General features: G+C 42.9%; 1 protein-coding gene and 1 long non-coding RNA gene across 4 annotated transcripts; one reads left to right on the forward strand and one right to left on the reverse strand.

Annotated features, from left to right (window-relative positions):
• Positions 1 to 1,674: 1,674 nt before the first annotated feature.
• On the forward strand, positions 1,675 to 19,498 carry arhgef37 (Rho guanine nucleotide exchange factor (GEF) 37). 3 transcript variants are annotated; one of them, XM_034597623.1, is made up of 16 exons: positions 1,675 to 1,881; positions 2,121 to 2,125; positions 2,189 to 2,285; positions 5,047 to 5,501; positions 6,507 to 6,636; positions 6,739 to 6,886; positions 7,008 to 7,207; positions 7,338 to 7,468; positions 7,912 to 8,016; positions 9,055 to 9,168; positions 10,985 to 11,154; positions 11,750 to 11,897; positions 12,121 to 12,249; positions 13,474 to 13,669; positions 14,097 to 14,266; positions 17,292 to 18,662. In XM_034597623.1, exons 4-16 carry the CDS (start codon positions 5,058 to 5,060, stop codon positions 17,499 to 17,501), a joined length of 2,295 nt encoding a protein of 764 aa, XP_034453514.1. In that variant the 5' UTR covers positions 1,675 to 1,881; positions 2,121 to 2,125; positions 2,189 to 2,285; positions 5,047 to 5,057; the 3' UTR covers positions 17,502 to 18,662. The 3 variants fall into 3 exon arrangements, with proteins under 3 accessions (XP_034453514.1, XP_034453516.1, XP_034453517.1); XM_034597625.1 differs by lacking the exon at positions 2,121 to 2,125 and having other exon boundaries at positions 1,681 to 1,881; positions 2,193 to 2,285; positions 17,292 to 19,498; XM_034597626.1 differs by lacking the exon at positions 2,121 to 2,125 and having other exon boundaries at positions 1,681 to 1,881; positions 2,190 to 2,285.
• Positions 19,499 to 20,728: 1,230 nt separating this feature from the next.
• LOC117769045 lies at positions 20,729 to 21,019 on the reverse strand. Its single transcript, XR_004615142.1, has 2 exons — positions 20,924 to 21,019; positions 20,729 to 20,890 (listed from the first exon to the last, which is right to left on the reverse strand). It is a non-coding gene; the product is annotated as an uncharacterized LOC117769045 (long non-coding RNA).
• Between the last annotated feature and the right edge of the window lie 1,255 nt (positions 21,020 to 22,274).

Below are 22,274 nucleotides of genomic sequence, written 5' to 3' on the forward strand. Positions count from 1 at the left end.
CATACTGTACAATAGCCAGGAGGTCACCCAACCCAGTAATTACAGTAAACATGGTTCTACATTTGTCACCCAGTCATCAACTCCTCTGTCCTGCAAGTGTTTGGCATTAGTGCTACGTGTTGAGCAAGATTTAGACACCTGCTCTCATTTATGGGAAAGTGCAAAGGACATGAAGATTCAAATATTAAGTGTAAAGTAAAAGCATCAAAGATCTAGTTCCTCGTAATCATTTACGTCTTGTTTTTTCGGTCAAGGAAATGTTTTTGCCTTTATTGAAAATCAACTTTATAAAGACAACAGGTAATGATTTCTTTCTCTGCTGAACGTTATTGTTCAGACAATATACCAAGGTGGTGATGTTTTCGTTGGGTGGATTCAAGTAAAAATAGGAATCTGGTAGATTTAAATGTGGTTTCATCAGGGTACTGTTAGGCAGTGGCTCTCTTGTTAATAAGAAAAGATATAACGCCTTTAGAACTCTGTGCAGCCCTTGCAGAGTCATTCCTTATAGAAACTGAGTGATTCTCTTTTTGATGAAGCAGGATTTGGTTGTGAGAAATACGTTTGTTCAAAGACTGAGTCACTTTCCCATTCAAGCCAATCAGAAAGTGTTCTCTGTGGAGAGTTGGATAAATACCATCTTTGTTCACCTTTATTCCATCAGCTGACTTGTGTTCATGAAATGATCATAGGTCAGCTGGTAGAAGAATCCAGTGCTGCCACATTCCTCCCTGACATGCTGACGCTGATCTGATTAACCTGACTCCGCTCTGCCCTCCTCCCTCATTCCAGACTCATCCAGTCTGCCCTCAGTGAATCTCCCCATTGTCTCAGGCTGGGCTCCTGCCAGCATCTAATTATAATTCTTCTTACATGCAAATAGTGAGACGACCATGTGTTTGTTTCACTATTGTTTTGGAGGAAAAATGGCAAATAAATGTGATCATCTGATGCTTTAGGAAAGTAATAAGATGCATGTTAGAACAATTTTGAAATTGCTTTGCATATAAATCAGAATAGTTCAGTCTTATTTTATAGAATTTTTATTGCACATGTACAAGAAAATATGAACCAACTCCACAGAATTTAAAGCCAAAGCTTAATTCTGTTACCTATCACATCATAGGTGTTAATTCCTTCCTCTTCTAATAAAACCTCAGAAGTGCAGAGGAGGAGGATAGAAATGAAAGAAGCTGTGTCATGTCTGCTCCGTCATTATGAAAGTTATCTTTCGGATTTGCAGCAACATCCTGTGGTTTGGAGCCAAAATATAAACAAAACACTGTCACACTTTTTACCGACTCCCTCTTAAGTCCATCTTCAAAGCTACTAGTGTCAATGTTGTCTTTTTCATATGCATCTTTGCCTTTTGCACCACAAGCGATTCTCAATTCTCTTTTACTGTAACAGTTGTGTCATGATAAAACAATTATCTATTTGCACAGGCCTGATAATGTTACATTTTCTTTTTAAATAAAGTGGATGGTTTTGCTGTACACCTCCAAATAACACAGTCCTCTAAACTTTGTGTTTAAATGCTTGCTGCTCAGTGGGTTAAAAGTTTCTTTAGTTGTTAATTTAACAGTTTGAAATACAACCTGCGTAAACCTTTTATTTCCGGCTGAGAAAATGTCCAAAGGAGGGATCTTTAAATCTCCTTTTTATCTCCTCCTCCCAGAAAAAACCCAGACAATCCCTCTGCAATTGGAAGAGGATGGTACGCCCCGCAGTGCTTTTGTTTCCTGTGCGAGGAAAACTTCAATCACTTCAAGGCTCCGTCGTCATTGGTCCGTCCAGTGTTCCGTGAGGTCCCTCTAGGTGTCCACCGATTGGTTCTGCACCCCACTTGGAAGACTTGTCAGCCAATCGGCCTCTGCCCGGGTGAGTGGTGCTTCCTTTTCCCACCAGCTGCTGCAGTCAATCAGCTTATTCAGCAGCGTGAATGTGTGTGTGTGGCCACCCTTTCCTCCCCCCCCCCCCCCTCTCTCTTTTCCTCTACAAAACAGCCAGCCCACCCTCCTTTCCACTACCATCCCCCCTTTCCTCACACACTCATGCGCTGTCTTTCCCTCCCTCGCATGCACATATACATTGAAACACTGCTGCCACATGAGGCCCAGCAGCAGCCTGCTGTGTGTGAGTCACTGGAGAAAGTTACACCAGCCCTGTGTGTGTTTGTGTTTTCCATGCAGCAGCGTCTCCTCTGCAGCAGTTTCCTGGGACAGAGCACAGCGACAGAGGGGAGATCGACCTGCACTGCAGCTGAATCAGGGATTCTGAACAAGGTAATAAAGACCGGATCTCATGTACATGTTGTTCTCAATGATTCGTTTTAATGTCACTCTCACACACACATAGCTGTGGTGGGAGGTTTGCTGTGGTTTTGATGGGGCAGCAGATGTCAAAACCTGGAGCGATGACAAAGTGGTTTTGAAAGGTAGAAAGTTTTTTTTACGTCAGGTTCATCTGTCTCGTTTATAAAGAGGTTATAAGTTGTGGCAATTTGACACCTGGGTCTTCCTAACTAAGACCTCTTAAGAATGCTTTATATGTAGAGTTATATACTTTTTCAATTAAAAAAGAAGCTTTCAAATGTGAAAACACAAGCAACCAGTCAAGAAATGTGTCAGACCAGCACTATTTAGATTTACATAACCTACTGTGTGATCAAGTTTGTATTTGATGCCAGATTTTTGGTTGTTGAAACTCTGTTATCCCCAAGTCTGGGTCACCATATGCTGCTCACCCTTAAACCATCTGAGGGAGGGGAAAGATAAATCTGTGAGGCAGGATTGGATCAAGTACAATTCAGTCCATCACAATCCTGCAGATCATTACAAAAAGGTGACTTTTGATACCTTAAATAGAGTATTTGACATTTCTATGATATATATATATATATATATATATATATATATTTTGCACCTGACCCACAAAGGGCCGAGCTGAGACATCTGAAGGTCTCTGCAGGAATGCTTCAGATTGGATGTTTTATATTGTGTGTTGGGAGTTGCTGTCCTGTCCCTGGTGTGTCTCCACTCTCCAGAAGATAATGGGCATCTTGACATGACTAATTGTGACCTAGACTGTTATCTGCTCGCTCATATTTAGTATAAATACTGTTCACATGCACGTTAGACCAAGAATCTTTCTCCGTCAACAGATCCATGTTGGAATAAAGTCATGGATTCAAGTTAGGACAATAAATCCAACTTTCATCAGACATCTGTGCAGATTCTTTTTCACCAAAAAACATTTTTAAAAGGTTTCAGAAATATAAACACACATTTCTATCCTCGCCTGTTTATCAGGTACAATCCACTATGATGAAAACATGACTGCAGTGCTGTTGTATTGGACAACTTAACTTAACTTAAGTTTAAAGATAGGTGCATCCAGCAAACTGGCATATTAGTGTATATTTAAAGGAACAGGATCACGAATGGAACCGTACAATTATATTTTTCTCATTAAAGTTCAGGCCATTTAAGGTTGAGTATTGAGTATGAACCTTTTCAGTAACATTTTGTGGATCTTTAGATTCAAACATCCTCTTTAAACAATAACTATTTCCATTTTAAAGTTTTTTTATTTACGTGACAATGTTGGAGAAACATCACTTCATCATGTGCAGTGACATAAATACACTCAGGTTAGCAACAGCAGTAGTTTAAGATTAAAACCAAGTGAAACACACAGCGTGTCTGAAACTAAACTTCCTCTCACACAGAGTAACACAGTTTTATGCGGTGGAGCATGTTCTCAGATCAGTCACAGGATCTAACTTTTAGTGCTGGACTGTGATGCACAGAAGAAGAAGAAGAAGCTCTGAGTCATGTTGCTGGTGTTAGAAGTGTTAAGTGTCATGAGTAACGCCGCACACCGGGTTTATAATTTGATCACAGAGTCAGAAATAAAACTGTCATTAGAGTCGGGCCTCAGAATCCACACAAGGCTGTTCAGCTGAACCGTGTAGAGGCTAATTTTCACAGCGGTGGCGGCATTAGTCGCTCTGTAAGCAGCTTGCAGCCTCCTGGTGGGTCGGACATGTGGTGTTCCAACTCAGAGGATCCATGACAATGGGTCCCCCCCCCTCACTGCTTGTTTCTGTGCCATAAACAAAGTAAACAAAGTCACTTCATCTGTAGCTCTGCTGCTATTGGGCTGGCCGATGCTGTTATAGAGGCTAAATTCACATGGGAAACTTCAGCTGTAATCCTCAACACGCTTTCTCTACCTCTCTGGAACTTCTGCACTTCACTTCTAAGTTATTAACCATAAATCAAGTGCAGGAATGTTCCTTGAAATTCTAAGAATCTTCCTATCGAAGACTCAGTCGGCACCAGATGTTAAATAAACTTGTCCTAAACTCCCCTTTTCACTTTTGCTAAAGGTTAGACACCGGAAATTGAATTTGAATGACAATAACACTCCTCCTACCACTTGGTCCTTTCACACTGAGTAGTGAAAAGGTTGCAAATGTAACACCGGATGTCTCCAACACAACAGCAGTGGTCTAACATGTATTCTGTGTACATTTGTTTCAGGGCCACACAGATGTAGCATAGACATGTGAAATGTGCTGTGTTTGTCTCTGGTGCTGTTTGGACAACACAGCTGTGTGAATACAGGATTCAAGGTTCTACTGTCTCTGTACTGAACCTGACAGTCGAATACATTGTGAAAAGATTTTCCTTTCTGCCTCTTTTATAAGGAAAGAGAAGTGGGTTTGGTCATAAGAACTCATATTTCATTTTCTTCTAATCTTTTGTCTTCTTTACCTCTTCCTCTCCCCATTCTTCTCCTTATCATTCCTATTTCCCCTCTTCCCCTTCCTCTTCTCCTTGTCCTTCTCCTCCTTCCTCTCCTTCTCCTTTTCCTATTAGTACAAAATGATCTCGCAGCAGTGGATTTACTAGTGGTGGTATATTTATAACTGTAAAGAAGAAGTTGGTCCTGTTTTGGACGATGAGACTTTGTTTCTACATACCTGGATAAGTTGAAAATATATGAACATGGTGTCTAAACGAAGTGTCTCTTTGACAGTGATCTCCATCATGGAGATGCCCAGGAGGCGACAGCCTTCCTTCACGTTGACTCTCCCCAAACCAGCCTCATCTGAGCTGGCTTCATTTGGAGCTTTACAGAAAGATTCGATGCCCCAGGAGACAGATGAAGCCACAGAGAAAACTGAATCTGGAGAAGAGACATTCATCCCAGAGGCTGAGGAGTCGGACGTTTCTGTTGAACCTGTAGATACAAAGTCAAATCTTTCCTCACAGGATAGCTTCTCGGAGGAGACTATAATGTCGGAGGAGAGGTTGGCACAGGAGGCTGAAGAGGCCAAGAAGAAATCTGAAGAAGAGGAAGCAGCAGCTAAAGCGAGAGCAGCCCAGAGACAGCTGATGTCCATCGAGGAGCTGGTCCAGTCTGAGAGGAATTATCTTCGACTGCTGCAAGTCAGCACAGTGACCATCAGGAGCAACCTGCAGACACTACAGGTATTCATGAAGTGTTGGTATTAATGAGCAAGGTATGTTACCACAAGTTCACAACTTTCTGCAGTTGAGGCCAGTGACAGCAGCTGGGTAGTTGTGCACGTTGTAGAACTCCAAGGTGCAAATATTTTAAACTGTTCGACTAATGTTTGCACAGTACATCTTTGCTAGGAAAAGGCTGATTTAACTAAAATTCTGAAACACTCAAGTAACTTAGGTTTTATTATCATGTCTTAGTTGTGATTGTTATGATCATAAACCCTTTTGTTTGTGCCCTTAAACAAAAACTAACTCCTACTTGTAGAATTGTCTCTGCAGCATCCGAAGCCCCTTGCAGAGGCTGCTTGATGCTTTATTATAACTAGCTTTTCATTACATCCGAGGTGACGCTTATTACTGTTAAATAATCATTTATTACTGATGTGGTAATGAAATGAGGCCTCGTAAAACATAATAGAATCAGGGCTGACGCACAGAGGGAACACGGGATGAGGCAAATGACAATGAAATGAAATTGGAAAGAGGGAAACTCGTGGAGTGAATTGAGTTTCAAAATGGAGATGTAACAATGTGGTGGAATATAATGAAAGATGAAGACTGGGAGTGAAAAGAGGAAGAGAGAGGAAGAGGGCTGAGCAGAGAGATAGAATACATTTAGATGAATGAAGCCTTTTGTGAGACAGAAAAGTGGCTGCTTTGTTTTCTGTGGCAATGTGCAGATTGTTCCCACTGTTCTTTCATTACAATAGAATGGAGCAAAACAAAATTCATCTCGTCAGCTGTGCATTAGCATTAATTTGCACAAAAAGGAGCAGACAAACACATGTACCGTGGACGTTTGCTTCATGTGATAAATTAGTATTTTAAGTAATTGGAACTATTATAATGCTGCACAATCTTCAAAGTGTTTGTTTTCTGTTGTATTTCTGAATATGTTTTGTCTGAGAGGTGCACAGTGCATTCCTGTAATTCACTACATTCATTTGTGTGTGTGCCTGTAAACTTTAGCCTCCTCTAGCCAACCTGGACAGCATGTTTCTCTACATCGAGGAGGTGATGGACGTGTCGAGTCGACTCCTCAGCTTGTTGGACCAGCAGCAGGTTCAGCTGGGAGATCCTCAATTCCTGGAGACGCTCTGTAAGAGACACAACTCTACACTTACAGCCATGGACATGTCCCCATTGAGTATGAACCTCCATTTCTATTATATCGTTGTAAACACGTTTTCCATTCTGACAGGCGCGTCGTTCCTCAGCCTGTCTTCAGACATCGAAGCAGCCTATAAGGAATACTTGGCCAACTACAACAATGTTACCGTGTTGGAAAACAGCTACAAACAGAAGGAGGAGCTCTGGAACGAGATTGTCAGTGTCATCAAGGCCTCAGCGTAGGTTCATCACATTTTCTTTTCCTTCACACTGGCCTGAGCTCATTAAAAACTGTGGAATAGTTGTTGCTTCCTGTCCTGAAGTTGTCTGATTGTTGATTGTTGACATTCATGTCTCCAGGCCTGAGGTGAATGCTACTTCTCTGAGTTTCTTCCTGGTGATGCCGGTGCAGCGGATCGCCCGCTACCCGCTCCTCCTGCAGACCATTAAGAAACACACCGACCCGGCTCACCCTTCGTACGCAGTCCTGGAGCACACGGCTCACACCTCTATCGCCATAAACTGTCGTATCAACGAGTACAAACGCTTCAGAGAAGTTGGTAAGTCAGGGTTCTGCCAAAACTGTCAACTACTAAAACATAAACAGATGAATACGAGTGGATATGTTGTTTTGTTTGTTCAGTTTTGCTGCTTAAAGTTGCCCATCTGTGTTTTTTGTGTGTTTCGTAGCTGACAAATACAAGAAGACTGAAACCTTAACCATCAAAGACAAGATCCACCGTCTCAACTCCCACAGCATTGCCAAAAAGACGGCGAGGCTCAGCCAGCAAATCAAACACGAGACCGGAATAGTTCCTAAGGTTGGATATGAAGTTCATCGCACTATTATAAATATCACACTTTTGGGTTAAACTGCCCATGAACAACACCAGGATGCTGCTCTGGAACTGATCCTGACTTGTCACCGTCAGAGAGACAAGCAACGCTATAAGTAACGTTTACAGGATCTCTGAGAGCCATAAATAACCTTCCAGTACACACCCTCACTGCAGCAGTTAATAATTGACCAGCGGAGCGATTCATCCACAGAAGAAAACATCCATTATGGTCTGTTATTAAACCTGCTGTTTACACTGGTGGCTCCACACTCTGCTACAGCGAGGTTACACCTGTTAATCCAATAAGGTCAATGACCTAATAATTTACCTCCATGACCATCCTCACAAATGGGAGTGATTAAGGTGTCTAAATTGTATATATATCATCCTATCATCACATTTAATCTCTGTTCTTTGTGTTGCAGCTGGTTGACGAGGAGTTTAACGTCCTGGAAGGTTTCTTCTACGTCCTGGGCCACGGGATCCTGGAGCTCCTGGAGAATGTGGAGACGTATCTGCACCATCTACAAGTAAGCTGCAAATGTCCAAGGTTATAATAACACACAGTTCATTTATCTAACTTAACATTCTGCTGTTGAGATGTTAATTCTGAATGCTGTTTAGATTAAAGGATGTTTGAGGAAGAACAAAAATATAATAATCTCTTATCCGTGAGGAGTTATTTGCCTAGAAAAGACACTAAACCCCAGATTTCCTGCAGGATCTCAGTGTACAGTTATATTTTCTTTACTTTTACATTCACACTGCAGACGATCACACTGTCTGAATTAAAGTGTTGCTCCCGCTCGCATCTCACTTGAGGGTTCGTATCTATTCCTGGAAGTGACCCACATGTGACAGGAGAATCAAATCGCAGAGACGTGTTTTGTTTTGTCCTGGTTTTCACGGTGACGGCTTCCAGGATAATGTCCCTTTGGTGATGCAATTCCAAAAATTGGTTTTAATTGTCATTGTTGAAATTACAAAATTCATTATTTGCAAGTTTTTGTTGCATACAAGAAAATCTGTGTGGCATTCATCATGTCCTCGATGCTTTGAGAGCCACTAGAATTAATTCTACTAGAACATACTTTCATTTCTCACCATTGTTCCACTACCGCATTCTTAGTGTTGGTACAACAAACAACAATTGAATGAAGACATCTTATTCATTCCTTCTCATTCAAACATCCTCCCAATGACTGTATGTTGTGATTTTCTGGTCACTTGTGACGAATGGAGAACTGGAACATCTTGAACATGTTGTGGTCGTGAGTCACGCTGTGTCAATTCAAACCCTCCTTAAGTCCCCGAGGTCAAACACACAACTCTACTGTGTACCTTTCTAAAATTATCCTGTGGAAACTTGTTTTCCTACGAAGAGAAGTTGTTTTTTATCCTCTTCCTGTGACCATCAGCACTTGGTTTTCTTGTGTATTCACAAAGCAGCACCTCTTAACTACGTCTAATTTTCACATGGAAACCTTAAACTAAAATAAGGAAACACTGGTCAATTATTCAGAGAAGTCAGACACCTGAGTAGTGATTGACATCTTGTTTGTGTGCAGGGTTTCCTGGCCTGTAAAACGGAGGAGTTTGACTTTGACATGGACGGAGAGAAGCTTCCTATCTGCTACAAGGAGATCACCACAGCGCTCAGACAGTGGATCCTTCCTACGTTTGTGAGTCTAACAGTCAAATCTTATCCAGGTATCAGTGGTGGCAGAAGTCAAAGGATTTAAAGGGGACATAGCATGCCCATTTTACCACAAGTTGATATGGTTCCTTGGGGTCTTAATGAAATGTCTGTAACATACTTTGGTCAAAATACCACAAGGATCATATAAAACAGCACCCTTTTTACCCTGTATAAAACAGCCCTCCACAGAGCGACCTGTTTTGAGTGCCTGTTCCTTTAAATGCTAATGAGCCAGCTCCCCCCTCCCCCCTCTCCCCCCATGATTTTAAACGATATAAATTACATATTTTATATGATATAAATTATCAAATATGCATCCCATACTTTGTATTCCCCTTCTGTTGTCCTGGAGTTTTAATTTTCCCAATCACATAATTAAATGTCCCCCTCTGCCCATCCACTACAAGCACACAAGCAGACAGACAGAGAGAGAAAGAGAGGGGTGGGGGGGCTATGAAGACCATCATTTACCCCCGAACCCCGACATTCAACGGGTACAACAACAAGCGGAGAAAGCAGAATCGCGGGCTGACCTTATATATGCAGTCTATGGGGCTGACCAGCGGAGAGATGCTCGTCCCGTGTGAACAGCCAGGCGGCTGCTCGGCTTGAGAACGGCGCTGCGCTGCCTCGCAGCTGCGCTTCCGCGTCCGGTGTACCCCGGCGTAACTACTGTAACCCGGCGTAACTACTGTAACCCGGCGTAACTACTGTAACCCGGCATACAGTAGAGCTGAACACTGCGGAAGTCTTCCACACAGCTGGCAGTGTGGAAGACCGCTGCGAGGCAGCGCAGCGCCGTTCTCCAGCGCGCAGCCGCCTGGCTGTTCACACGGGACGGGCATTTCTCCGCGCTGGTCAGCCCCATAGACTGTATATATAAGGTCAGCCCGCGATTCTGCTTTCTCCGCTTGTTGTTGTACCCGTTGAATGTCGGGGTTCGGGGGTTACAGTAGCGCTCCACACTGCCGGCTGTGTGGCGCTGACACAAATTCCAGCTCACGCACGGGAGAGCGAGCGGTCGCTCCCGAGCAGCTGCTGCAGCCTCCCGGTCCCAACGATCCAGACAAATGCCACATGTGAGTGAATCGCGGGCTGACCAGCGGAGAAATGCTCGTCCCGTGTGAACAGCCCGGCTGCGTGCTTGGGAACGGTGCTGCGCTGCCTCGCAGCCTCCGGTGTAAACCCGGAAGTAACGAGTGTGGGGGGACGGGGGGTGGGGTGGGCCAAGACCATGTAGGGAGACTTCCAGTTCCTTGTTACGAAACAATACCCAGGAAGCGCAATCGAGTCGCTCAAGCATGACGTTTCTGACTTAGAGGAACTATAACAAAACGCGCGAGTGTTTTTTCCCCAGAGTTTTTGGGTTGGTAGACATGCTAGATACCCACATTAACCTGTAGAAGCACTAACAAAGTGGAATTTGCATGCTATGTCCCCTTTAAGTTAAAGCAGCAATACATTGGTAAAACAAGTTAATAAAACCTTTACTCACTAAACCTTTATTACTTTTAGTCCCACATTTCTGTTGAATCTATAAAGCCACCATTTCATTTTAATGTTTTGTCCTGTATCTGTTTGTCTGATTTTATGTTGTACTAGTGAGTTGAAGGCAATTTTCCACCCTTGGTGAACAATAAAATATAATTTTTCTTTTATTTCCATGCTACGTTCCTCCAGTGTTTTCTTTTGATTTCCCTGAGACCCTGATTTAAGTGTTGTACGTGTTTGCAGCAGAGGATTTTTCTCATCTTCTAAAAAAAATGACCGTAGTCTCTCCTTCCCCCCCTTGTTCCCAGGAGAAGAGGCTGAGGACGCTGATTCACAAACCGCTGTGTGCGCTCCGTGACCTCCTGGTGGGCCCGAGGAACCTGATCAAGAAGAGGCTGGACAAGCTGCTCGACTACGAACTGATAGAAGCCAAATCTAATCTGACCTACGAGGAGCAGGCGGTGGCCAACACCTACAGGTGCAAGGAGAGAGTTTGTTGTTGACTGAACTTCTAGTATCAATGAGTCATGTGCCTGTCATAATACTACTGTTTCAGTTTGACCTTCCATAGTAGCAGGATCCATTCCAGTTGTAATAAACGATCTAATGCTATCACATATTCAGCATTTGAATAGATGATATATTAATTTAATAAAGTTATAAATAAGTAAAACCAGCCACAAAATAATGATAAATTGTCAGATAGTAGTTTACACATTTATTATAGCAATTGTATAAACATAAAGTTGTCGGCTGAACACAGAACGTACGACATCCACACCTCTCTCAATATAAAACAATTTAAAAACATGACCAAGCACCAGAGTACAAGTCACACTCTTCCATAAAGTCCAGTCAATTATGGTGTCAAACCATAAACACTATTTTTACTGCTTCGTCCTATGAATCATCACAGTCCACATAAGTGCACCCTCTGGAAATAAGCTTGTGGAGCACATTTAATGAAAGGGTTGAACATTATTCTGTCCAGGCTTTTGCAGTGGTGTTAAATTTAATAAAAATTTCAAAACTTCACATGTGAATCTCCTCTCTCTCTCCTCCTCTTCTCTTAGGACAATCAATACTTTGCTCCTCAATGAGCTTCCTCAGTTTAACGCTTTGGCTCAGCAGATGATCTGGAGCATGTTGGGGACGTACAGCTGTCTGCACAAAGACCTCGCCTCAGACATGGAACAACTTTTCCAGAGCTTTACACAACAGGTAGATAATCCTGTAATCACATGTGTAATCCACTGAGACCCTGCTGGAAAGTATAAGAATCGTTTTTTAACAGGTGGTGAACTCAGTTTCTTGCACGTTTTAGTCACTCAATAGAGAAAAGAAATCACAAAGCTTTCTTTCAGCGCACTTCTTTAAAATGTCAAATATAATTGTCATGCTCATTTTGTTTCTTTCTCTCTGTTTCGTCTCTCTCTTCCCTCAGCTGCCGCACAGCTCTCTCAGCCCCGGTGCATTCTGGGAGTGGGCAGAGTCCGCGGCATTGGAAGGGGCGAGGAGGCTGGAGACTCTGTGTCGAAGTGTAGAGGAAACGCTCAACGCGCCTTTCGTCCAGGTTCGAGTTGAACTAATGTCGTGTTGTGCTTATACTGTGCTTTTGTTTTGAATTAGAAGAAGTGCGTCAGATCATTATGAGACTAATTAAACTGTTTGTCTACGTTAATGTGGAACTATGCTTCCTGCTCAGCGACGTGTCAGATGTCCTGGAGCAGGGCTACATTCCTTAAACCTGCCAGACAGAATGTATAAATAACCTACTGTAAGAGCAGGTTACCGCCGTGTCGTGCTTCCTTTGTGTTCTCAGTTGACACAGATTGGACTTGAGCAACTTCATCACAGTGATTCACGTATGCAGCTGTACGTCATGCATGTGACATCATGAATCAGTCACCTTGAGAATGCTGCTCGTCTGGTTCTGCGACTGTTTTTTAATTACTTTACGGTTTGATCTTATTCGGTGACTGGAAACGTTTAGTGTATTTATAACCTGTCACTCAGAGCAAGATGGTTTTATTTTCAAATATGTTCTGTGATCAGGACAACGACAGATTTAGATCTTTCAAAACATAATTTAACGTGAAAAGTTTTCAGTTCTCAAAAGACAGAACTCTGATTGGTCATCAACACAAGATAGTTTATAAAGATGGACAACACAAACAGTGAAGCCAAAGTGTCTCTGCTGCCCCTTGGTGGCTGTTTGCAGTATTGGTCCTAAACCCCACATCCAACATGTGGATGGGATGTTGAACAAACTACAAAAATAAAAGTACAGGTTAATTACATTTTCTTAAATATGGTTTCTGTCATTTTAGGTTGTTCTTATCGCAATAATGTATTATGGTTTGGGTTTAATTAAATTTGGGAGGAGGTGGAGATGCATCATCCCTCTTTAATTACATTCTGTGGTCAGAAACATAATCTAATTCAAATGAAATATATCTTCAGAATCAGCTTTAGAAGCTGAAACTAAGTATTTTCTGTTTTCTACCCATAGCCAACAATTTTAAAACAACTCTCTAATTTTCTTAATAGAAATAAACTCCATATCAAATGAATATTTAAATCCATCACTAAGAAATAATTTAACTTCTAAACACATTTAAGTTGGTTAAACCTGCACACGGCTGTCATGTTGCCGATGCCACTTTTATTACCTCCGTTACTACACTGACTGTCTTCTCTCCTGCTCAGGCCTCTCTCGTCCTTTCTGCCTTTGTCAGATCTAATTAACAATCTTCCTCATTCCATTTCCCTCTGCATTCCTCCTCTGCCTCGCCAGCCTCTGAGCCCGTCCTCCCAGCGCCGCCTGAAGCAGCTCACAGGTAAACACGGTTCTGGAAAGATCTACCAGGTGGGGGGAGTTGTTGTGGGAAGCCGTGACCTGGACCTGAACCTGGCCAAAGGGGAGCTCGTGGCCATCATCAGCGAGATGGACACACGCGGGGACAAACGCAGATGGCTGGTGGACGCAGGAGGTACGAAGCAATAACATACAGAGAACATGAGCCGTCATGAAAGAGAAGAAACTCTCTCTCATGTCTGAAAACAGCTCATCCAGCGCTTTTTAAACGCAGCTCGTGGCTCCCATCTTGTGGTGGATTATTGTTATTACAAGCTTTTAACCACTGAAGAAAACCAAAGGCAGTGTTAAATCTAGGGTTAGTCTTAGACTGAAGTTTAAGACTAATAATTATTTGTACGGAACATTTAGAAGTTGTTAAATCTAAGTTATTAAAATCATGCTTTATATGTTGGTTATAAATTATATTCTGGTGTTAACTGATGCAAAAGTAAACTAGAAAAACATTATTTAATGTTAATAGAATGAATAACGTGCATATCAAAGTTCCATCTTTTACACTACGTGCACCACATGTCGTCATCTGTGACTGTTCCTCGCAGGCAGAAGAGGCTACGCTCCTTCCTCGAAGCTAATTCGCTATCACCAGCCATCAGAGGACCCGCCCCCTTCGCCACACCTGACCTTGCCCGATGGCGTGACGGGAATCAGAAGACACTCCTACACCCCCGAGAGCCGGCCGCTGACGGTCAGGAGCCAGCCTTGCTTCCAGGTGATTAATTAATTAATTAATTGATTGATTGATTGACTGACTGACTGACTGACTCAGCGCGATGGAAACGTCACATTAACCTCACAGGGTTCTTCATCATGGAAGATGATCTGATTAGAGGTTGGAGCATGTTTCTACATAAATCTGCATATTAACGCCACGGAAACATGATCTATTAAATCTACAAACTCCTTTTATAGTTCAAAATACATTTTATTGACATATAGAAAATGAAATACGTTGACAGATATGTTAAAGGCATCAGTCAGATTATTTTAGGCCTCATTAGTTTAGTTACACATCATCGAGCAGCTCATGTGCTCCTTGTCTGTAGAGAAATGTTACTCGTAAATTTAGGAAGGACGAACATGAAAGTCTTACCGAAAATGACGTGAACATCCGTTTGCTATCATGATCTTAAATGTTCTGATCTGATTGCAAACTGGTAACGTGTGTGTGTGTGTGTGTGTGTGTGAGTTAATTTCTATAATCAAAAGTTACATATTCTGTGTGTGATTGAAGAGTCGAGTGATCAATGATGGAGCGTCCTGAAACCGAAGCATCAATCTGTCAGTTGTGAAACCGTGTGTGTGTGTGTGTGTGTGTGTGTGTGTGTGTGTGTGTGTGTGTGTGTGTGTGTGTGTGTGTGTGTGTGTGTGTGTGTGTGTGTGTGTGTGTGTGTGTGTGTGTGTGTGTGTGTGTGTGTGTTATTAATGGAAAGGTCCATAATTAGCAGTTTAACCTTGTAAGTGGGTTACTGTGTGAAGGGTTGAGTTAATTTATGCGAGGCATTGCTGCAAGCTGAGATAGATGGTGTGTGTGTGTGTGTGGAGGTGTGTGTGTGTGGGTGTGTGAGATTGATTTACATTGGCAACACACGTGTGTGTGTGAGAGGGAAGTGTCATGGCTTGTAAATTTGTGATGGTTTATGTGGATGTGTACATGAGAGAGAAGGAGATTCACGTGAGTGGATGAGAAGCGGAATTGCTTTTGGTGTGTGTGTGTGTGTGTGTGTGTGTGTGTGTGTGTGTGTGTGTGTGTGTGTGTGTGTGTGTGTGTGTGTGTGTGTGTGTGTGTGTGTGTGTGTGTGTGTGTGTGTGTGTGTGTGTGTGTGTGTGTGTGTGTGTGTGTGTGTGTGTGTTTTAAAGACATGTCTCCACACTGGCTGTTAAAGTGAATGATTGCTCCAGTGACCTTATAGAGGCGGTGTTTCACAGCCTGTCCTCCCCATGTCGGAGCCTCCTGACCCTGAGTCTGCTCACATACAAAACACACACACACACACACACACACACACACACACAACCATGTTCAAACTGGAGCAGATGAATCACAAAAAAGACATTTTCAACATAATTATGTTCCTCCCTCAACATTGAAGCGTCTGTTTTCCCCTGAAGAAGAAAATTTCATTTCAATCCAAACACTGATGATATTTCTGTTTTGTTGTGGCTGAAGAAAACAGAAGTGATTTATGTCGGTCAGCGTTTTTAAGACATGAAGGTGTAGCCGTGACATTAAGGTGCCAAATTTGTCTCGATGGCAATATTTTTCTATGATTTGTGAGAGATGCATTTGAGCCAAAGTGTGAATTTGATTCTCAGTCTATAAGTCTTAAACCTTGAGAGACACAAGTGACCCCTTGAGAGACACCCCCCCACCCCCCACGCAGTGTGAGCTGGGATCGACTTGAAAACAAAAAGTAAATAAACAAAGATAATGATGAATAATCACATATATGTTGCACTTTTCAAGCAAACAAACAAAATATGTACTATATCTATCCACACTTGTGAACATTGCGGCACGGTGGTAAAGTGGTTAACCTGCCAGCCGCTCTGTATTGAACCTCCTCCAGCCCAAAGACTCTGCAGCTCAGCCCTGTCAGTCCTGTGATAGACTGGTGACCTGTCCTGGGTTTACCCCTCAGCCAATGTCAGCTGGGATTGACTCCAGCCCCCCCCCCCGCGACCCTCAGAGGATAAGCAGTAAAGACAATGGATGGATGGAGCTTGATTCCTTCAGGCAGACAATGGTTCCACCTCTGTTGGAGGTGATGGAACGTACTGGACAAACTGGCTGTGTGATCATAGGAATCCCAGATGTTAGTGTTTCACTGTTGTCTGGCTTCTGTACGTATTCTCAGTTAATTGTATTCTCAGCATGTTTTCATGAATATATACAATAACTGAAAGGTGCTGATTAGCTTCTCCACACTTCTCCCAACACTTTTTAATTTCTATCAGAAACTTGGCTCCAGTAAATCTGCAGCCGATGGTCACTTAACTCTTTTTCTTACGTTCTCTCCTCCCCGTCTCTTCGTGACACGATGCTAATTAGATGCTAATTAGTGAAGATCGTCAGGGCAGAGTGAAAGTTGGAGCTGAGAGCTGAGCTGAGGCGTTTGTTAATGACACGGAGCAGCCGGATAAACTCAGCTATTAGCGCTGCTGGGGCCCCGTCATACCAACACAGGCCTCGTTAGGAAGCCCTCTGAGTGTGTGTGTGTGTGTGTGTGTGTGTGTGCGGTGATGAGAAGGGATGTGTCGAGACACAACGAGTGGGGTTAACCTTTTCACAGAGTATTACAATGATTTGTGGTCGTGTTAGTGTGTCTGTGTGCGTCTGCAGTTGTACCCGTGTGCGCGCTTCCTCTCCCGTTTGCTCATTTCTTCCAAGTCGTGTTGTGAATTCTGACACCAAACCGGCACGCTTCATATTTTCTTGTTGCCACAGCAACTGGGCAGGATGATGTCATGGAATCGTATGGTTAGGTTTTTTTCTGATATCGTCGTAAATCAAAAATACGTCTGAATGTGAAAATGTTTAAACTAAAGTTCGAACAGCTCCGACTGTTTAAAAGTTAAAATACTGAGTAAGTTTGAAAAAGTAGAGTTAAACCTGACAAAGTGAGTCTTTATATTTCAATGTGCTTCTTTGAATCACAGCTTGATGTCTGCTCTGATTCCAGCTCTCAGATCTTTGTCTTCCTTCTCATGTGTTGGATGTGTCTCTTCTCTCACAGGTGATGGCAGCCTACGACTTCACAGCCAGAGGAAGCCATGAAGTCTCTGTCCGGGCCGGCGAGTCCGTCCGCGTCCTGGAGGCCCACGACAAACGAGGGCACCCCGAGTGGAGCCTGGTGGAGGGGAGAGGTGGTCAGAGGGGCTACGTGCCCTCCAACTACCTCACCATCACGCCACTGGGGATGGGACCGCCCGGGAGTTACCACTGATGGGAGGGAAGACAGGGAGGACTTGCACCTGGGGAAACACAGCAGCACGTACAGCATCGGTGTGAAGAGGTTCTCACCGCTGCTCTCTGCAGACGGCTTCCAGCAGTGTTTTTAATATTCAGCTGCTTCTTTAAGCTCATAAAACAACGCAAGTATCTACATCGTGATAATCAGTGATTTAGAATTTCTTGAAAAAGGCCAAATTCGAAGGAAAGCAAAGGAAGCTACGATTGTTTTTATTTTCCCGAGGGATTATTCAGCCTATTTAACCTAAAGCATATTTTTTAAAAGCCGACACTGAAGTGGAGACACCAGAAGTCTTGGTTGATGCCGGGGACGAAGACTTGGAACATTTAAAAACAATCTCATCTGCGGTGCCATCGGTGCTGTAGCTAAACTTTCAAACTCGACGGTGCAAAAACATCTCATAAAAACATTAATACCTTTGCACTCGGGTTTGGGTTCGGACAGTAAAACCTGGAGAAGAATCTGAAAGTGTCCACGTGGGAGGAAAAGCTTTGATACGCGAACAGTGTTTGTCCCACAGAAAGTGTGAATATTAGCCCAGTGGTTGATGTATGTGACACACTGGGACAAGATGAAGGAAGCAGGCCCAGCGCTGGGAGTTGTACAGCACGGCGTCTTGCTCGTGGACACCTGGGCAGGTTGCGGCGTTTGCTCACGGGGAGACGGATTTTAATCCTGCATCTTAAGGATGATCATTTCGGAGGATGTTAAAAAAAGCATCGGACAATCAGAAAACGGTTTTGAAGACGAGCAGCGTTTTGGTCTGAGCTCTACATGAAGAGAGACGTTTGGACACGAAGACCCTGAACCGACAAAAGACTCCATATGTCCATGTGTTGGCAAACTAACTGCAACGCTTACACACCCTGAGCATGTGTGTGTGTGTGTGCATGCATCTGTTTGACATGAAGCTAGGCTGACAGGTGTGTGTGTGTGTGTCTGTCTGTGTGTGTGTCTGTGTGCACGTGAAGTCACCTCCTCCTCACCTGGAGGCAGGATCAGCCCTGTATCGAGACTGACAGGTACACAACGCCCTCATCATCTCAGACTGTGTAATGGGATGTAAATGTAAAATGTCTCCAGGCCTGAAAATAGACAGAGAGACAGAGAGTGAGAGAGAGAGAGGAGGAGGAAGTTTGAATGTTTCCTCTTCCGCCTCCTTCGTGTTCCCTCTCTCCTCATAACCCTGATGTTAATTCACTCTTCATCTCATAGATTCACTCCAGCTTGTGAAGGTGAAGTGTCTCTGTTCCCTCGTTACTCTAAGATCTACACTCGTCCATCTCGGCTGAACAAAGTTTTAAAATCATGGAAACAAAAAGAGCATCGACGGGATGAACATGACCTGATTCTGTGTTCGGAGACACCTGATGATGGCCGTTGCCGTGGATACTGTTCAATCAATGCAGCTCACGTCTCACCGGCGTTTCCTCAAGTTGACTGGACTGTGAAAACGTTCCGGGAGAAATCAGGTTGTGTTTTGTCGGATTAGTGAAGATGTTCCACTTCATTATGTCTCGGTGCTTCGAACATTCAGTGGAGCAACACGAGGTTCACAGAGCTGCGTGAAAAGAGACGAGTACCTGCTCGTCTCTTTTTCACGTCTCCTCTTTGTATATTAACTTTTATTAAGAACAATTGCTAAAATCACTACATTGAACCGGGCTGGGCAATTAAACAACGTCAGTATTAATCAAAATATACCAAAAATCTGTCTTTTCACCTAAAAGACATAATAATGAGACATTTATGGAGATAATTATCGATGTAGAGGAACATCTGTATCCTGATCCTGCAGCTCATCTCACCTCGATGAAGCTTTAAAGAAACTTCTCTCACTTTCTTGGTGCAACACAAGTATTTGGTTTTAGTTTGAACGCTCTCGTGAATCTTCTCTCTGGCAACAGCGGACATAGTTTTTCGTAAAACCTCAAAAATACCCAGTTTTCTAAGTGATTATCATTATTTTGACGACATTTAAGGAAAGAAAATGCTAAAATCTTTGCTTTTACTCGTTTTATTTTATATACAGTTTTAAAAAATGGTCAAAATAATGAATATACAGTGCAGAGGAACGCAGACAGACCAGGGAGCTTATTTTAAAGCCTCTACCTTAATAAATAATACATTTCACAAATTTAACATCCAGCCAATTATGACTTCCAATGACCAACTAATAATAAACGCAATGAGTCTTTTAGAAACACAAATAATACAATAATAATATGACATCCCTCTCGGTACGTGAGCGTGTTTTGTATAATATTGAGTCTCCTCCTGTTTCCTGAATTGTGCTGCATCAGCTGCTGTGGATGTGAAGCAGGAGGAGGAGGAGGGAGGAGGAGGAGGGAGGAGGGAGGAGGAGGGAGGCTGGGATCAGGAGCTGCTCAGCTGGAGCTTAGCTTCACCCATCAGCCTGAATGTCAGGACCGAGCAGAGCAGCAGGAGGGAGAGGGGGGGGGGGGGGTGATGATACTTAAATACCAAATGTCCTCAAGGTTAGTGAGATGAAAGAATATGAAGGAAAAACCCTCTTACCTGCTTTCACCCTTTCTGAGGCTGAGAGGAAGAAGTTCAGCTTTTAAATGTTATTAATCAGACATTGATTTCATTTTACTTCGGTCATATTCAGTGTATTTGTTTTTAATTCCGTCTGGTGGCAAATGAAGTTTATGAAACTGTTGCTGCTGATTTTTAGCAGAGTGTTTTCTGTTTCCCTTGGAAAGCCTGAACAACAATGTAGATGGTGTAGAAACGAAACCATTTACACATTAAACCATTAAAACCAGTTACAGGTTTTAATGTGACTGGTCTGTCGGTGTATTACAGAAAGAGGATTTAACAGGGTTTCTTAAGTGAAGATGTTATCTGATCAGAAACTGGATAAAACAGAAACATGGAACTTACATGTATGGTGACGTCCTTACACACACACACACACACACACACACACACACACACACACACACACACACACACACACACTGATTGTGCCTTGCCAAACTTGTTTTTACTTATTCACCACGCCACCAGAGGGTGTACGAGACTTTGTATTTCATTATACAACTGGAAAGAGAGAGAGAGTGTGTGTGTGTGTGTTACCTCCATCTTCACTTTACCTTCTGTCAGTATTAGTCGTTTGCCTGAGCTCACAGTCGACTCCTGCACGTTCTGTTCATGTTTAGTTTATGATTATTTTAGTTTAAGCTACTGTACAGACTTTGTGTTTTTAAGGTATCTCTTTGTAAATGTGTTTTTTGTTAAGGTTTAAATTATTTTTTACGCCACAGGGCTACAAGAGATGAAGTCTTTGAAGTATCGCCAAAGTTATGATGTTTAACTCAATCACTCACACACACTTACTCACACACACACACACACACACACACACACACACACACACACACACACACGCGCACACACTTACACACCAGGTGAGCGTCAGTCAGCTGTGAATTGACTGTGGCTTTAATAAAACTAAAAGAAACCTGCTCAGTGTCCTCGAGTCATTTCACACGTGTGTGATATCCAACTACAGAAAAACAAAAACAACCATTAACAAATAATCAGGCAAGAAAAAATGACCACATAAGAAACTAGAAATATCATAAATATCAAACCCATAATCATAATCAATCCATGGAAGCTGTTTGTATAGAACTCAGCTGTTTTGAAACACATCTACATGTTTTTATTTCTGCAGACTATAAAGGACAAACTGGCAATCTTTCATCTTGCTGGTTGCCAGTTTGAAGTTGACGACTACATCCTCTCGCTCCTCCAACAGTTACCACGGTGGTGCCCGTGAGCAAGGCACCGACACACAGACCGTGCCAGCAGAGCCGTCTTCTCCCTGTGGAAACGAGTTGTGTCAGATTCTTACTGAACATGTTTGCAGAGTGAACTGATTTCCCTGCCGGCTTCGGCCTCGGCGGTGTGAACAGGCCTGTTTTCCTAACTTGTCGGTTTCTTTGCACAGCAGCTGTCACTACATCACTGGCACTTCATCTGAAACCGCGTGTTTACTCGTGCTCCTGCTTCTCGTCCTGCTTATTGGTTTTAAGCGTCTTGACCCTGGGATCGACTGAGCGATCGAACACCGCTCGTTTTTTTTTTTTTTATTCCCGGCACAAACTATTCTTAAATCCCTGTTTTCTCTGAGCCACCTTCGTTGTTTTGTTTTATTGTTTTCCCAGAGCGTCAGTTGTGAGTTTTTTACCTCGCACAGGTTCCTCTTTCATCTTCATACACCCTCAGTGCAGCCGAGTGCAAAACAAACGCACAATAGAAAGCTTAGCAGAGGAACACACACACAGACACACACACATTTGTATGCTGTGCTGTGTTGAGCCGTGCTTCTCTTATGGGCGAGTTCAGCTTCAGTTCTCTTCACCTGCTGTGAATGTAAAACAGCTCAGAGTCAAATATTTCCCAGAGAAATAAAAGTGGAGAGAAATGCTTTGACATTATTTTTTTATTCCCCACCTACTCTGAATTTAATATGAGTGTCTGTCTTAAATGTTCCTAATTTGTGTTTTTCTCTGGGTGTTTCTACCCGTTTTGTTTTCTCAGCCGACGACGAACCTCCAGCCACAGGTGCTCTGATGGTTATTTATCTGTTATTAGCATCATTTTTAGTTCATTTCTAAACCCACTTTGTTCATGTTGTTGATAAAAGAGACGAGTGAAAACATGCTAATCACTAAACGGAGAAAGTGAGACGAACATCTCCCGGAATAGATTCAC

The sequence above is a fragment of the Hippoglossus hippoglossus genome, chromosome 10 (genome assembly GCF_009819705.1).
Source record: "Hippoglossus hippoglossus isolate fHipHip1 chromosome 10, fHipHip1.pri, whole genome shotgun sequence".
Lineage (NCBI taxonomy): Eukaryota > Metazoa > Chordata > Actinopteri > Pleuronectiformes > Pleuronectidae > Hippoglossus > Hippoglossus hippoglossus.